General features: G+C 38.9%; 1 protein-coding gene across 1 annotated transcript in view; it reads left to right on the plus strand.

Moving 5' to 3' along the window:
* The window catches only part of NOX4 (NADPH oxidase 4), a 110282-nt gene that overhangs the window by 53604 nt on the left and 38876 nt on the right, over positions 1 to 17802 (plus strand). The window contains exon 13 of the mRNA XM_071432799.1: positions 10590 to 10671. Within this exon, the coding sequence (XP_071288900.1) occupies positions 10590 to 10671 (82 nt within the window). The remainder of the gene's footprint in view (positions 1 to 10589; positions 10672 to 17802) is intronic.

Raw genomic sequence — 17802 nt, forward strand, 5'->3', positions numbered from 1 at the left:
ACACAAGAGCTAGTGCTAAGTCAATAAATATAGGTATTTGTAAGAAATTATGAATTAAGAATAAATGAAAACTACCCAGACTAGGTTGTATGTAATAATTTATATTCAGGCAGCTGTCTGGCTTAAGTTCTCAACAATGACTTGTCTAATTCAAATGTAAGAAGAAATAGCAGAATTGCTCACATCGTGTTTTGGATACATTTTCTGATACACTTGTGTGCATTACATTTTATCACCTATCAAAAAAAAACCGAGATAAACAGTATCTAATGGCTCATTTCATTTGTCAGTCATTCAAATGATTTCCTGCTAAGATTTTGATATTGCCCTTTGAGAGATGTCATAAGAAATGGAGCCTCAGATGTGATTAGATCTTCAGAAAAAATGTACATTTTTTCCCAGTGGTTCATCCCCAGCTGACTAGCAAAATTTATATAGGAAATAAGATCCAGCTGAGCTCTGCTCACGTTATCCTATGTAATGCTTCAGTGTAACTGGTGCTTTCAGAGAAGAATTTGTGTGTGTTCTCTGAAAGAGACAGGCAGCTGAAAACACAGGGGAAATGATTTTTAGATATCAATGGAGTCCCTTAGCACCCTGTTTCTGCTTTTGTTTCTTACTTGCAGCCCCAGTGTTATTTCTAGCTGTTCAGTTCAGCTAAGTGTTTGGCTGGACAGACACTTCCCACACAGGGTGCCTGTCAGCACTGCTCACTCCCAATGCTGTATCCAGCACAGTGCAGCTTCTCCTCTGGGAACACCTTAGCACCTTCCATGCAGGTATTCACACAGCCTGGCTGTGAGCACGGCCAGGTTAGGCCTGACGATCCCTCTAAGGTCAGCTAAGCCTTGGTGATGAGCAGCATCACAGGGCTCAAGGCTGCTGTTGGAGGGAGGAGGGTTGGGCCATCTCTACTTCATATTCCAAGGCTATGAATGAGGGTGAATTAGCAAGGAAACTCCCATTCTCTTTCGCCAACTTCTTTTTTCTTTGGCATTCCCCTTCTCCTCTCATCCCTGCCCCAGCTAAGAGAAGCCAGTATTTAACCTGCCCAGCCAGTCTGAAGCTTATTGCAGGGCAGTGTCCTGCCCCTCATGTCTATCAGCTGTGCCACAGTTGGCTCCTAACCGGCTGTGTCCCTCTTGTCAAACTGACATGGGTTTGCAGTTTTATCCAAAGGTGGCAAGGAATGGGAACAGCACAAAATATTGATATTTATATTTTTTTCACAAGCAGACCTCCTGATTATATCCTAGAGTCATGGAATGGTTTGGGCTGGAAGGGACCTTAAAGATCATCCAGTTCCAGCCTTGGAGACACATAAAACCCAATTGAACATGGCTATGAGCTGCCTGCTCTTTCTAGCCATGCTTAGACCAGGATTAGATTATCTCCTGAGATTTCTTCTGCCCTCAACAATTCTGATCCTCTACAGTTATTACTCAGTAATTTATTTGCATATTTGAGAGTAATGATGAAGTTGTGTCTGTATTAGTCAGAGGGTTAAATGATCCCATGCTTTAGTTTAAATTGTCACCAAATAGGAATAGGCAAAAGCCCAAGAATGTGTTCACAGTGACTGGTAGTGGTTTTGTTATGGTACAAAATTTTGGTCTTGGATAGAAATTAATTCCATTATTTTTTGACTGCCATATTAATCTGTCTATTGAAAAGTTCTTGTCACTTGTTCAAATGTGTAAAATATATGACACTTGCAAACATATTTTTAGACCTGGTTAAAAATACCGGTGGATGTATGCATGTGGGTATGTGCTGGTGTTTAATATATTTGGTGACAAGCTAATACACATGGCTGGCAATGATGAGGCCATGGCAGCCCAAGAATAACACTTTGGAGTCACAATAACTATTTCCATGAAGGCATCAGCTTAGTGCTCAGCAGCAATAAAGAGAAAAATTATTAGGAGCCAAGTAGAGAATAAAGCCATGGAGATGACTGTGCAGCTGGTGGGTACTTCTGTGGTGCTACCAGGACTTCAATCCTGTGTGCAGGTCTGGTCTTCATCACTCAGACATGACACTGGCCAGGGCTCAGGAAGGAATGGCAAAGATGACCAAAAGCATGGAGAGGCTTCCAAACATGGGATAACTGACTATGCAGGGACTCTTTAGCCTGAAAAAAGATCCAATTCAGGGGAATATAGCCATAGTCTGCAAAATCATGCATAATGCTGAAAGAGTGGGTGGGTGGAGCCTGACTGTTCACAGTTTCTGCCAGTATCAGAGTTTTTGGCCATCAAATACAGTCAGTAAGATTTCAGAGCAAACATAACGTGATGAATCTTCATGTAATAGGTGAGAAACACCTGGAACTCCTTGTCAAACAGTGTGGAATGCACATGGGGACTAGGCAAGTACATTAAAAAGGAATCTAAGAATTTCTTATTAGACAAACCACGTTAGACTCAGGAGACACACTGTCATAGAAAAGCTCGAAAGCAGAGGGGTCTTACCCTGTGATCATTCTTCCATAGATGTGTCCACAAATGAATCCAGATATTAGAGTGGGGGGCCTTGTTGTGAATCAGTACAGCCTGATTAATTGTGCCTTTACTCGGCCTTTTAGAGGCAAACCCTCTGGAGATGTGCAGAGCTGGATAGTATTGCAATAATTGCACATCTGGATAGTAGCTCCATTTCAGTGTTAAAAAGTTCCATGTAGCTTTTGGAAGGTTTGGCTTTCTCCAGTTTCTGTATCAGATTACAAGTTACAAAGAGACAACCAATTAAATCCTCCTGCTTTGTGTAGTTTGAGTGTATTTTTTTTCCTTTTTCTATGAAATAAGGACTTTTTAGAACAAGTGTCACTACATTATCTTAAAGTCCAAAAGGCTATACTGGTGCCTAATCATTTCATCTGGCTTGTTGTGAAAGAGAAAACTACAGCACTAGTGAAGGAAATAGTAGTTGATCCTCCCTGCATTTGCTCATGGGGAATTAAAAAAGCGAAGTATAGCCCTTCATGGCTACAGGCAGCAACTGTAGAATGCAGTGCTATAAAAAAATCTGCATAAATAAGTTTTCCTTCAGAGCATATATTTATAAAGTATTTTTTAAAGTTGAGATTCTGTGTTGTTTAGAAACTGTGTTTTACTGTGGTACTTTGTAAGAGCTTAGCTGTGGAATGAGCTTTACTGTCATGACAGAAATAGTCTTCAAATACAGTAAGTATCTATCTCTAAGGCCAAAAATGTTCCTTGACTAAAGTTTCTTGATTATTTTGAACTCCAGTACTCAGCTATTTACCACCTCCACTAGGGAGTTGCTGTGTAACCTTCAGAAGGATTTGTAACTCAGTAGTGAGCATCAAAACTGCTTGGCTTTGGTGTTGTGTTCTCTTCTTTTCCCTGGCTGTCTGGGAAACCCAGGTCTTGCAGTGCAGCTAACAGGCAGTCTGGGTCACTCAGTGATGTCTTGTCAGGTCAGTTGTACAAAATGCAGTCTAAATATGGTCCTCCACATCTCTCCTCCCTGTTTTGAAACAAAACAAGTGATGCTTTTTCCTTGCCATCATTCATCTTCTAACCTTTTAAGGTTCCTGGGACAAGAACTGCCTTTTGCTCTTTTTCTTCATTGGCTGATACATGGCCATATATACCTAAATCATGCAAGATGTGTGATTATAGTGTAAATGAGGGAGATCTAGTTAGAAATAAATCCATCCAAGCAAATTTTGATGTAGCAGTTGTGACAAATTTAAGGACATAAAAAAACACCTAGAATTCCATCAGGGAAAGGATTTGCCAATTCTGGAATCAGGGAGGGAGAATGATTTTGAACTGGTAGGCACACAGCTAGAGAAAAGAGAAGGAGCTTTTTAGGGTGCAAAGGCAGGTTAGGAGGGAAAGCAGGGCATACAGAGACTTTCTGTAGAGAAAGGAGGACTATTCCACAGGTCCAGAGAGACTGGGAGTTCACTGCAGATCTATGTAATGATTAGTTAAATTCATATTTCCCCCTCCCACTCTGCTTATAAACTAAAGTCCTGTAAAAGAAAATGTTGAAAGGAAGGATGATCACTTTATTCATCTACCTTAGAAAATGAAGAGACCGCTTGCCTTTCTGTAAAGGCTTCTCTGTTTCCCTTAAATAAATATAAAGAGCAAAGTGTTTAAATATAGTTTTCAACTTCTTGAGTTTTCACTAGTTTTCAGGGTTTTTCAGTAACTCTGTAAGTTACTGTAAGACGCTAATTAGTCTTTCAGACAACTGATCAGGAAGGAAGGAAATGGTGATGAAAAATAGGAGAATTAAACTCTGTGAGGCTTAATGGACTGAGAATCATGGAAGTTCAATCTGGTCAAAAAGCCTGTCTCTATCAGCAAAATATGTATGTTTCAGGGAAATTCCGAGGTTGATGATGTAATCATTTTGGAACCTTTTGATCATCAGCATTAACTCATCATCTTTTTTTTCCTCACCTTTTAATCTGATGGAAGATATTTGTAGCACTGACTCTTCAAGAGGAGAGAAGTGAGAACTCCTTAATTTCAGGAACTTCAGCCATTAATAAGCCACAGGTCAAACTAAAATATCTTGTTGCTCATCATTGTTTTATAGCCCCTAACTGGAAAAGACTTCTTCCTAATTGCCTTTTATTTTTACAAGGCACTGTAGAACTACTTATGACAGCTTTTCCAAATTTACGGAACTTGAAAACAAGTCATATTAGTGGATTTCAAATCCTATTAGTTATCATCAGCAGTTTTAAGAAAGCTGACTTCTTTTTAAATTTATTTTGTTTTAATTACTGCAAGTTGGTATTTGTGACATCGAAGTTGTTCAAGCCACTGTAAACTTTGCATTAAACTAGGCAGTTTTTTTAGTTTGAAATTGCAGGACTTACAAGTGTCCTTGTGGTGAAAGGTGGAACTGATATTTGTTGCTCAGAATGCAGAAGAGGTAATTACAGAAACATGACTACAAAATATCCAAATGTAGAAGAGTGTCACTATAGATAGACCATTTGGTGGTCTGATGAAGCTGTTCTGTTCTCCCACTCTCTGGTTGCTTTCTCATCACATTTCTTTTTATCCTTATTAACTTCATTTAAAAAAATCCATAAAACTGGTATTAATGAAATCCTTATCCTGTTAAGCCAATTGCCATTGGTGTTACAGTGTTCTTAACTGAGTTGATTGTATGAAATTTGACCTTTTTTTATTAGTGGTTCAGAAAATGGTCCAAAGGTGTTGGGTAAAGGTAGTTGGGATAAACATACCAGTAATGTCTCAGACTTCAGGTATATAGTGCAGTGACCTCATAGCTTCATACCCATCAAACTCTGAAGGAGCAGGGATTTGATTTTTCAAGACCCTTGGAATTCAGCAGAGTGAAATTACAGTGAAAGTGATTTTGCTGTTATTTTCCGTAAGATATTTTGTAAAAAGGAGTGAGAAAAGACAACCGCAAGGCCTGACTTTTAAAGTCAAACCTTACACAACTGCAGTGTGTGACTTTTGGCATAATTTTTGAAGTGCTAAAGCAATAAGACCTTCAGGGACGTGACAGCTTTAAAAAACAAGGCCAGTGCTCATTGTGCCACAGCGTGTTTCTGTCTACAGAATGTGAATAATAATGTGTTTTAACTCACAGGGACCTTCTATAGAAATTATTTTTCTCCACTGTGAGAAGCCCCAAATATTAAAATACTGCAGAAATTTCCTTTGTTTCTCTTTCCATTTCTGTAATAGTGTATCCTGGAAGGACGAAACTTGACTGTGTAACCAGTTTGAGTGACCTTCAGACCATATGACCATTCTTGCTCTTATTTTTCTGACATTACTGTCAACTCACCATACTGAGCACAACCCCATTCTGTTTGAGAACAAATATGGCATTAATCTAAATATTTTAAAGGGAAAATTTCTCTTGAAATGCATCCTTCTGTCCTTGTAGATTAACTGGCTTGGCGTTAACATGTATTACCATAAAGATGGTAAGGGTATTTATAACTGAGGTTCCAGTAGCTGACTTGTGAATATGTTATGCTGGAAGGGAGAGGAGGAGCAAAAGGTAGAACAGAGAGAAGAAAACTTAGATAAAAGACAGGGAGGAAATAAATATATAGGATAGGTTAAATCCATAAAGATTTCAATGGCAAACTTTCTTTTCTTTAAAGTCTGCAGTCTTCCTGATTTAGGAGGACAGGGCATAAGACTGTGTTATTGCAACCAGTCTGCAGTCATCACAGGTAACTAATTATACTATATGTTTAGCTAAACATGTATAGTCTCAATGAGACTGCCTAAATTTAACTGAGGACTTCTCAGTGATGAAGAATTTGGAAAGAACTGTACACTCAAAATAAAAGCCAGGAGGAAGTTGAGGCACTCATCATATTGAAAACATAACATAAATTTGAGCATAAGATGTGACTGTGCAACCTTTCTTGATGTCTTTGAGAACTTTGTCCTATAGGCAGACTTATGGGAGCATCAGTGAGACAGGCTGCAGTGTCACACACAGCAGATCAACAAAACAATCAGTGGTATAGCTCATCTCAGAACAATGTGAACAATACTGTCGCTAGTACAGACTTTAACTCATGCAAATTGTATGAATAGAATGAGGAACAGAAAAGGTAATTGCCAGTTTTCAGAAGTAAGCAACCTTGGCTAAGTAAATGTTATTCTTTTTTATTTTAATGAATCAGACCAACACCTAGACAAAAGCATCACAGGAAAAAGGACTCAATTATGGAAGATACCGCTCTAAAATTATCCAAGTAATGAAAAGACTGTGACTTGTTTTAGTTCTATTGGTCAACTACTGATTGCAACTCAAAATAATGTAAAAATGTTCTAATTATTGGTTTCATTAGTTCTCAAGTCTTTCATTTGTTGTTGTAGTATGAATTAGAACAATGTCTTAGGTTTCTTTAAAAATTCTTCCCCCTTTGGGAAGCTATTGTTGTGACTTTTTTTCTTGTGAATTGAAATGCCTTCTCTTGTAAAGCATCAGTCTTCAGATATTTCCTTTTGTAAGAGCACCAAAAGTACCTGTGCTGTCAGTAGCTACCATGTCACCTCCCTCATCACCTTGTTGGATGGTCTTAAAGGCAATAGTGTCATTTGTCTAGAGTGACTTTGGTACTAGGCACATATTGGTGTAATAGGAGCATGTCATAGAGCTGAAAAGTGACATGTGTACACAATGGTCCCATGGGACAATTCAGTCCTAAAGACTCCTGCATGCACAGGACATGGAGGTTAATGTGCTGGGAGAAGCTGTATAATAGATTTGAGATGAGGTGCAACACTACCATGTAGTGTAAGTGTTTCTGTGGTGTTCTGGTTTCAGCTTGAACAGAGTAAATTTTCATACTAATAGTTCGTACAGTGCTGTGTTTTGGATTTAGGATGAGAATAATGTTGATCACACATTGGTATTTTAGTTGTTGCCAAGCAGTCTTTATGCTAAGACAGGGACTTTTCATCTTTACATGCCCTGCCAGTGAGAAAGTTGGAAGGCATAAGGAGTTGGGAGGGACACAGCCAGATCAGCTGACCCCAGCTGATCATAGGGATATTCTGTAAAATATGGCATCGTGTTCAGTGCATAAACTGTGAGGAAAGCTGGCCAGGAGCCACTGCTCAGGAACTGGCTGGGCATTGGTTGGCAAGTGTGAGCCAATTGCATTGTACATCACTTGTTTTGTATATTCTAATTATTTTTATTATTATCACCATGATTATAATTTCTTCCCTTGTCTGTCCTAATAAACTGTCTTTGTCTCAACCTATGAGTTTTCTTCCTTTTACTCCTCTCATTCTCTCCCCCATCCCACCATGGTGGGGAGTGAGCAAGCAGCTGTGTGAGGCTTGGTTGCTGTCTGAGGTTAAACCACGCCACATGGAAAAATGAGTAAAGTCATATGGTGAAAAGAAAACACATCTGCCTGGGAAATTTGCCATAGCGTGGGGGGAATAAAAAAGTTGACTTTAGCTAAAACAAGATCTAGTAGGAATACTGTTCAGGCCAATTTCAGATGCCGTAACTTGGCTGCTTTTGCTCCAGTACTGGCCAGCCCTGTCACATTACTATTCAAAATATTTTCAAGATCGCTGCTTGCTGAATTGAGTCCTGGAGTGCAGCCAGGTGGCCTTGATCAATGTGAAAGGGCAGCAGCACAAGAATAAGTCACAGAGTAGGAGATAGAGATGGAATATGGCACAGAGTAGGAGATAGAGATGGAATATGGCACTCTGCCTGGATGATATCCATCTCAGACAGAACAATGGGTGAGACATATCTGCACACTCACTGAGATGTGTTTTGTCTCTCACTGAGAGTCACAGATCCTTACCAAGATCTGTCAAATCAGCTTCACCTACCTGTAATGTGGTGTTGTGCAGCATTGAACTGAGTAAGCATGTCTCTCTGTGTTTGACATTGCTGTCACACCTGGTTACAGGCCCTCAGAAGTAAATCAGCCATGCCACCGCAAAGACAGATCCTTAATCGTGGTGTCTCGCACCGCATTCTAGAGATCAAAATCCTCAAGTCATGGAGAGAAGTGCTGTCACTCAGTGTTTGCCATGGTAAACTTCCTCCCATTCCTCCATCAGGCACACACAAAGGCTGTTGTTTGAATGGAGGCTTTTGTAAAGGACACCTGGAAATGCATTGGTAGCTTGGGTTGTGTGGGGAGATTACTGAAGCAGGGGTGGAAGTTAATGTGCTGGCTCTGAAATATGAGGGGATATTTTGCATTGGTGAAAACTTTCTGTAGCCTTTCAGTTCTTGTCCATTGGCTTTTGAAGATGGTAATGTATCATCTTTAAGGATGATAGGGCATGTGTGTGTACATCCTATTGCCATGTACCAGAAGACTGAAAGAAAAGCAAATTTCTCCATCTTCCTAAAATTTCAAGCAGAGGTCAAGAAGTAGTGTAGTGGCAAGCTTTTCCTCAATACAGTGAGCAGTCTGTTTCCTGAAAGGTACTATTGGAGTTAACTTCCATCTTTACAGTATTGCATTTATTGAATTTGTTTTGTTGGCCACATCTGCTCTTTGTTCCAGTTAGGTACAGGAAGTCTAATTTACATTTTGAAGATTTGAGAAGAATTTTGGAGGTAGGAGTGCTTATTTCTTTCAGAATTGAATATGAAGAGGTGTACAAATAAAGGAACAAAGATAAGCCCTTCTTTCTTCACTGGCAGATCCTGGTATCTTATCCAAAATGTTTGCAATACATCTTAGCCAGCTGAGAAAAGACTCAGGTGTGAGATAGCTGACCTTTAAAACTGAGGCCTTAGCAAGAGAGTTTTCCTTCTGAATTAACTGTGCTTTTTTCAAGGTATTACAACTTTATGAAGTATGGTTCGGATGGGTTTCTTTCCACTTTAGAGGCTACATAGCAGAATTGTATCCAAATTAACGGAGCTAACTTTTGATGCAGAATATTGCATAAAACTAAATGGTTTTTTGTCTTGTAATTTTCTTATTCATAAACTTGGTGTTAGAGAATATTTTAAGATACATAGGAATCTGAGAGGAGGGGGAGGACTACACTTACCCTCAGGTTCAGTTTCCAGAATGAAAACTTTCATGGAAGAGAGTTAGTTTGGAGAAATCCATGGTACAGCTGCCACACACACCAAAGGCTACAAACTGTGGTTTAGCAAAGGAAGCATAATACCTGTAGCTGAAGACTTTCAGCCACAGTTATAAAGTATTGAAGGAAGGGTAGGAGGTGGAAAGGGCATCAGTTCTGTGCCACTGTAGGACAGATTAAACTTGCAGGTGATGGAAGGAAAGAAGGAAACAGAGCACATCCCATGCTATGGAGAGCTACTAAAGGAATTTGATCTGGGTGGGAAATCCCATTCTATCCCTGAATCTTAATATCATGTGAATTTTAAGGAGGTTTCTATCTTTCATGACTGAGAAATCTGGACTGATAGAAGGTCCTTCAGATCCCACTTGACTTACTGTGTCTAACCACCTCAAGAGAAAAGCATAAGAGAAAGGCTAACTACAACCACCCCTTCATTTGATGGTCAGTGAAAATAAGTTACAAAAGCTTTAGCTCCTGCAGAAAACCCAATCATGCAGTTTTTGAAATAGATAATTATGACAAAAAAGAAATCCAGTCTTCCAACCATCCTTAAAACATTGAGCCTGTTACCGAAGGATTTGTACTGGAGTTTAATTTATATGAATTAATTAATCTGTGTTTTGTTTTGACTACTGTGTTCCTTGAGTGTGAATTCTTAGGGGCTTCTCCTTTCTGTTTAGACTAGTCTCTTCAAGGCAGGGACTTTTTATGGCTGGCTGTGCGTGATAGTCAGAAGACCTCTGTGCAGACCTTAGAAGCTTATAGGCACTACTAGAATTCAGTATTGAATGAAAAAAAAAAAAGCATTTTAAAATATTAGGTTTTACAGGAAAACAGTGGTTTTTAGTCCCTCCATGCTTAGTTTTGTCCTCTTCTAAATATTTCTGGAGAAGAGAATTCACTGATATTACTGCTTGCTTACTCGTGGCCTGAACATATAATGCAGAGTCACAGTCTGGGTTTGTTTTTTTTTCTTTTCTTCTTTTTTTTTCTTTGTCCTGACAGAAAGATTTCGGGATTTACTGCTTCTGCATTCAAATCAAGATACAGAGATTCTGCCCATCTTTCAGCAGAGACGCTATCCCAAGTAAGTAAGATTGTCTTCTTGGGAGAAATAAAATCTTTATCTATTTGCAGCGAGGGAGAGTAAAGCATTTATAGCACTGTACATGCTTTTGGTGCAGAATCCTTAGACAGAGCTGTCAGGGAGCCACACTAGCACTGATCTCTGCAGTCTTTTGACTGGTGTTGAGGAGAAGCAGACACGCATTGCAAGCACGCTCAGCTGTCAGTGGTGGAGGTGGTGATGGTGGTGGTGGTGGTGGTGGTGGAGCACAGATGTTGAGTTGCCTGGATCAGTGTCTGATGGAGCTTGTTTCTCTGTTGACACAGGCAGATGTTTTATCAGGCTAATCCCCATTCTTGTCTTCTGGGATTCCATCATTAATGGTGACAGAATCCCTTGAATTTTGACAGGCTTTCCTCTGAAAGGCTGCAAACACTAGGAAACATTTTTTTCTGCCTTTTTTAAGGGTATATGTTTGCCTATATCCCTAAAGGGATTTAAAGAGTAGTGTTGAGTGTAAAGGAGGTCTTGAATGTATTGTGTATCCTGGGCAATACCTCTTCTTTTTCCAAGTGACATACCTGAGTGAAGCAATAAAAGCTCTTTGCTGTTTTATCTACTAGAAGAAACAGTCACTTTCAGCTTGAACTGAGGCAGTGAAGGGGAAAGAAGAAGAAATAGTGCTCACATTAACCCTGACCAGAATGAGCAATGAAAGAATGCTAGTGCAGGGTGGACAGAGGGTGGATATGGAAGAAAGAATGTATTTAGACAGTCCTTCAATGGTGAAAACAAGCGCAGTTATTTATTTTAGTTATTATTGTTAGGTGGTTTCTGAAATAGACAAGAAGTCAGTGAAGCTAGGTGTCAAATCTCTTTAAATCTGATAATACAATTTTTTTTTAAGAACAGACAATTAAGGAGGCTGAGTGCTGAAAGCCAGTCACCTCCTCGCTGTGAGTACTTGAAAATAAACCACTCAAGGATGAAATCCTGATTCTGAAAATGACAAAGTTTTGCTTTGACTTCAAGGGAGACACAGTTTTATCACCCTAAATTTCTTGTTTGCATTGTCCATTGTCACTATATTACTGGATACTGTGGAGGTACTATATATGAAATAGTGGAAGGCACCATATGTGTACGGATTGATTTGCTTGTTTTGCTTGTTTTGTTAGGACTTCCATGAATTATTAGTTTTCTCCTTATCCTTTGGAACCCTGGCAGTATTATGCTTTGCTTGGCTTAGATTATTTCATTTTTGATATGGACACTGTCAGACTGGTCTGAGAAACCAGTTTGTTGTCCTTCCTCAAAGAACAGACTTATCTTTATATAAATCATTCCTAAGATGTTTGACTTTCCATTTCATTACATTCAATTTATTGCTAGCATTCTTGGCAAAAAGTCTACTAACAATATTACACACTGTCAGATTCATGGGCAAATGAGTTGTCTGTTGTCTTCTGACAGAAGATGTGTTCAACTCTTCAAAGATCACGGAGCAAATATCTTGTATGGAGCTCTGCTGCTCTTTGAAGTTACAGTGGCCTTGCATCTCAAAAAGGACACATGTTTTCAGCCATGTTACTTGGGAAGATTGAGTGCTTGCTCTAACATGCAAAAGTTGGCCAAATTTTGGCACCTAAGCAAAAAGAAGTTTGCATATGTTCTTCAAAACACTAGATTCTTGTTTATAGCATCATTGATTGGTGCAAATTTGCTCACTTGTTACAGAAATTTATCATATATTACAACCTGTTTAGAAACTGGTTGAACACTATTGACTTATCCAAATTTCCCCAGGGATTGTCTTTTGAGCAAGGTACTTGAGTTTAGCGAAGTAGAAAACCTGTTTATCTTCATAATATATTTTGTCTTATTCCCATATGATTTTTTCACCTTTCCTATTCTCATTTTCTCCAAAGGGGTGGTTAACAGAAATTAAGGTAATGAAGAGACAAATCTCCTAAATCAGTGTCCCTTCATGACTTCAACTGAGCAGTGGCTGGTTGTACTACATTAGGATCTGAGTAGAAAGACCACTTTAATGAGATGTTGTCACAAGGCACAAACTCAAGCTTGTAATGATTAAAGAAATCTGAAGAATATTGAAGGTTAAAAATAGAAGAGAATTTTTAGTAGTGACTTAGCTGAATAGCTTGACTAAGCAGGGCTTAGTAGGTAGAAAGGATAAAAGTTTTCACATATTAAAGAGACAAATGTCGAAAGGAAGGAGATTGGATAGGAGGATGTTCAGCAGCACTCAGGATATTCAGAATCATTGCAATAAATATTAAAGGCTAAATGTGCAAACTATAATCCATCAACTTTTGGAAGAAATAGAAACCTTGGTGTTCTTACTTGAATTATGTTCTTGTTCATTTACTACATTAGGACCTGAACTCCTTCCCAGATAACAGCCAGATAATTTTGGGTGCATCTTGTTCTCAGAGATGTCCATGCACTGGAATGTCTGGAAGAAGTTTTCTAGAATATGCTGAATTTTCTGTAGTAGATGTGTCAAAGAAACTTGCTTTTCCCTCCTAGTTGATGGAGAAATGTGTGATATTTTTATTGTCCTTGTGTTTTCCTGAGTTTATTTGGACAGCTTTGGCTTAGCGAAGGAGCCAATACCTGCTCTGGCAAGCAGCAGATCTTACAAAGATCAAGTCTTATAAAGTTACACAGCACATCAGCTTGGCTTCTTGATGTACCACTGTGTGCCCACATGGCATCATGAGCACCTGTTCTCACCGTGGCCTCTGGGCTGGGACACAGCGCTCTGCCAGTTTGTGGGACAGCACCCACCCAGCCAGCCCGGCCTGCAGTATTTATCCTCTCACTTTTCTTCACAGGGTTGCAGAGCAGAAGGGGCTTGGCTCTATCTTATGCTTCACTCCCATGCCTAGAGTTTTTAAGGGTTTTTAATGAAAACACACTGCACTGCATGTAGTTACATGTAACAGGACTAGCAAAAACAATCTAATCCGGGCAAGTCATTTTGATACCTCAAGTGACTAACGTGGTTCAGGAATCAGATGTGACCACATACCCTTATCCACTTAATCTGGAAACTGACCTGTCCACAAAGAGAACTATTTTGAGGGGAAAACCTGTCTCCTTGCTGACATGAAGCCATTACCATGTCCACAAGGTTTCACATTCCTGAAACTAAGAATAAACCTGCAGCTGTGGGCAACCAAATGGATTGGGGTGCACAGCTGCCTGAGAAAACCCTCCGCATGCAAAACAAATGACAGACATATCTGCAGCTCTGTCCTGCTCTCCCTCACTCCACAAGCCTGCTGAAGTCACTGAGGGGAGTTAGGCCAACACAATCAGGTCTGTCAGCAAACCAAACTTTTTCCAACAAATCTTATCCCGATTCCTTACTTTTCAAATGAGCATTACAGCCCCTGTATCTCATAAAAAAACATTGAGGGTTTCACATTTAGCACATTTCTGCAGGAGCTTTTCTCATGTTGGTATCTGCTTCATGCTTTCCTTGCTTGTCCACTTTGCTGATTTTATTCCTACATGTTTTTTCCACAGTTTCACTCATAAAATGCAGGAACTGCTAGAGTGCAGCAAAGACTGCACAGGATTGCTCCTGAAGAAGGCACTCTGCTCATTAATTTGGCTGCAGGGTCCAGCATGTGATAGGGTGCTTGGTGGTAGCAGGGGCTTAGGTTGCTCCATCCCTGCTGACTCCACTCTGCTCCTGACTGCCTGTGCTTTGTGCACAGGGAAAGGATATGCAATTGCCTTGACGTGCCAGGGAGAAGTGCCACTTGTAGCTGGGCCTGATAGTGTCAAAAGAAAAAAGCAAACCCTAAAGAACAGAATGATAAGGAAAGTGATAAAAGAAGTGCAAGAGTGAGAAATTAGGTTGATGGGTGAATAAGGCAGGAGAGAGGCTGACATGGCACAAAGCAGCACTTAAAGAGGGATGTGCCAGAAATGCTACTGGCATTACAGGTTTTTAGCAGTTTTTTTTCTGTCTACAAGTAACTTGACAGTTCAGCCATACTTTATATTTTCAAGTTAGTGCTGAAATCCTCATATAAATATGTGGGGTTTTTTAGAGGGATTATTTGCTTCTTTTTTTTCCCCCTTCAGAAATATTTGCAGTCTTCACTCTTAACTTCTGTGGGTTTGATAAAAAAGTTTTTGGGTGATTCACAGATTTTAAGAACAGAAGGAGTGGTTATGTTCCAGCTAATTTGAGTCCCTTCTTAACATAAGCCATAGAGAATTACTGATAATCCCTGCAGCAAGTTTTTCACTCAGCCAGAGCAGGAATTTAGAATCAAATTGAGATGTTAAAATCTGGAAAACTCACAAGCCTTTAGATCAGCTTGTTTCACTTGTCAGTTTCTTCACCTGTGATAAATTTTTTAACTTCAGTTTCCAGTTTCTGCCATCTCACTGTACCATTTTCTCCTGAAGAAGAAAGTCCTGTACCATCTGAAATGTCACCTCCATACGAAAGGGTGGAGATGAGTTTAAAACTTGCCCTTATCTTGAACAAAATAAATAATAACTTCTTGCAGGGTAAGGCTTGCTAAAGAGGTCTCTCTCCCAAAATCTTAAAACCTTTCAAAAGTTTTCCCACTTACTTTTAAAATAAAGTGAAATAAACAAAAACAAAAACAAAAGGAAAAAAAAAAGGCAGAAATGAAGAAAAACAACATTTTGGTGGCTGTTTCCATAATGTGTACCAAGAGAAGTAACAGCACTTCTTCATAGAATAGGGAGACAATCTAAACTCATAAATTTGGCTGTATAAGAAATAAGTCTTTATTATTTAAATGGAATGGCAAAGTCTTGAATTTTGGAGAAAAAAATGAACTTAAACCTATCAGGTATGATGAAATAATATTCCAAATGCATTTACTTTTAATCAGTCATAAAGTTACAAACCATTCTTTTGCATATGTTCACAGTAAATTAAAGTAGTCTTCTTGTGTATGCACAAAAATGCTGGCAATTTTCACATCATGAAAAATCCCAGAAAATACAGCTTCTTGATATATATGTATGTATCTTCAAATACATATTTCTGAAGGTCATCTTTGAAAAGCTGTGGTGAAATTTCAGCTCAAAAAAGCTAAATGATGTTATTCAATTCTCATCATGGAGAAGTCTAGACAAATAGACGGCAGAAAGTTAGTGCCCTCCCTAAACCATTGTGTCTTCTGGTTCCCAATTATTTATTTTAATGATAATGGATCTGTGGCAATTTCCTACAGCTTGAGATCTGAGCCAAGAAACAGATAAAATTTCATAAATAATACCCCAGGAATAAAGCTTATGTCTTATTTGCAGCTGTCTTGAGAACATTTTTCTTTTTAGAGGAAAATAATTTGTGTCTAACACAAGAAAGTAGTGAGATATGGCTGCTGGAAGTGATGCTTCTCAGGCAGTGCATCCACTGAGATTCCCTTGAATCACAGATTGAAATGAGCATAAGAGCAGCTAGCAGAGCATGGCCTAGAAACCCAGTTCAGTTTGCATTAGAAACAAAGGCAACAACTTCCCTGATGTTCTTCAAGGGGAAAAATTGTGACCTGTGTGTTCATCACTGAGTCTTCATTGCAAAGGCAAAGAGATTTTTAATTTTAAAAAGAGGTGGAGAACTTTCAAGGAGTGGTTTTCTATTAAAGGCTCCCTGTGAAGTGCTTTACAAAAGATGTCCTCTTATTATACAGGAAAAACCGAGGCATGGAACTCTGATGTGAGGTACCAGCATCATCCAGGAACAATTCTCCTTGGGATGAGACCAGAAATAGAAATCAGGTCTTCCACAGTCCTCTCAGTTGTGTGCAGTTGGCTCTCTCATCTGAAATAACATCTATCCTCTTTTCCACTGCAAAAACATGTGGCCTGCCCATATTGCTGAAATCAGATGGGAAGGTGCCAAATGAAGGAGCCTTTCAGAAGTGCCCACACAAGCACTTTAAATGCTTTGTGTGGCATTGTACATGAAGCATGAAAATTACTGGTTTTGAAATGCTCCAAGATTTATTTCAAAATGCAGGCTAGAAGCAAACTATCTCATCATCAGTCTGTGTCCTCACAAACCTGAGTTTCAGAGAATTTTGATGACTTGATTAAAAAAGAGACTTTGATGACTTGATTAAAAAAGAGACCTGCTTAAGGAGGAATGACCTTTAAAAGAAATTCAAGCTGTTTGAGAATAATATTTTTATGAGTTTAGGGTTTTGTCTCTTTTTTTTTTTTTAATTTTTTTAGTGTGGCTTTTTGCAGCGATAACACCTTATTCTGTAGAGTTTACAAACCAGTGCAAGGCTGAGCTCCATGATAATAAAACCTTCATTCTAATTAAAGTCCATTTTCCTGTCATTAGAGGTTTCTACAAAATGGAAAGTACAATATCAATGGGGTAGCTGGTAGCTATTCATTAAAAAGAGCAATCATATTACAGGAGTAAAAATGCAACTTTTGGATCTAAATTTTTTTGAAACTGAAATGAAAACAGAAAGAAAGAGGACAGTAATTCATACTGTACATTACATATTTGAGCTCAGATTCTGCAAAGAGCACATGTGGACCCATCCAGATAATATCAAATGGGACCAAATCAGTATCTTGAAATATTAGGACTACACATTAAACTAAGAAATGGCTCATAAATTTCTCAAGACATAGGCTATATTTGTTTAGAGTACCAGTACAGTACTGCAGTAACTTGCAAAATAAAGACACTTTTGTTCTGTTTCCAGTAGCCTCAAGTTCATGTAACAACAGCACAGAGTCAACCAGTTCCCTTGATGTCAAGAGGAATTTTGCTGCTAATTTCAATAGGGCTCAGACCTGAAATCTAAAGCACAAGTATAAATCTTTCTAGGTAGAAAGATGTGGGAAAAAAAAAAAAAGAGATTTGTGCAGCAACATACACGAAAAACTGAAGCTCCATGTGCATATGTATTCTCTTTTAGATGCTGCTTGAACTTACCTTATGCTAACTTAACTTATGCTATGTTTATCATAGCATAGTTGTGGCTCATTATGGCTCATAGCAGGCATGAACTGTTCCATGCAAAACAATTGTGGTGATCCTAGTTGAAAATGGGAAATGGCTGACTGAGAATAAAAGATGATGAAACCTCTCACAACTTTTGGGAG

This window comes from Agelaius tricolor, unplaced genomic scaffold (genome assembly GCF_023055355.1).
Source record: "Agelaius tricolor isolate 1412-34295 unplaced genomic scaffold, bAgeTri1.0.p SCAF_9, whole genome shotgun sequence".
Taxonomy (NCBI): Eukaryota; Metazoa; Chordata; class Aves; order Passeriformes; family Icteridae; genus Agelaius; species Agelaius tricolor.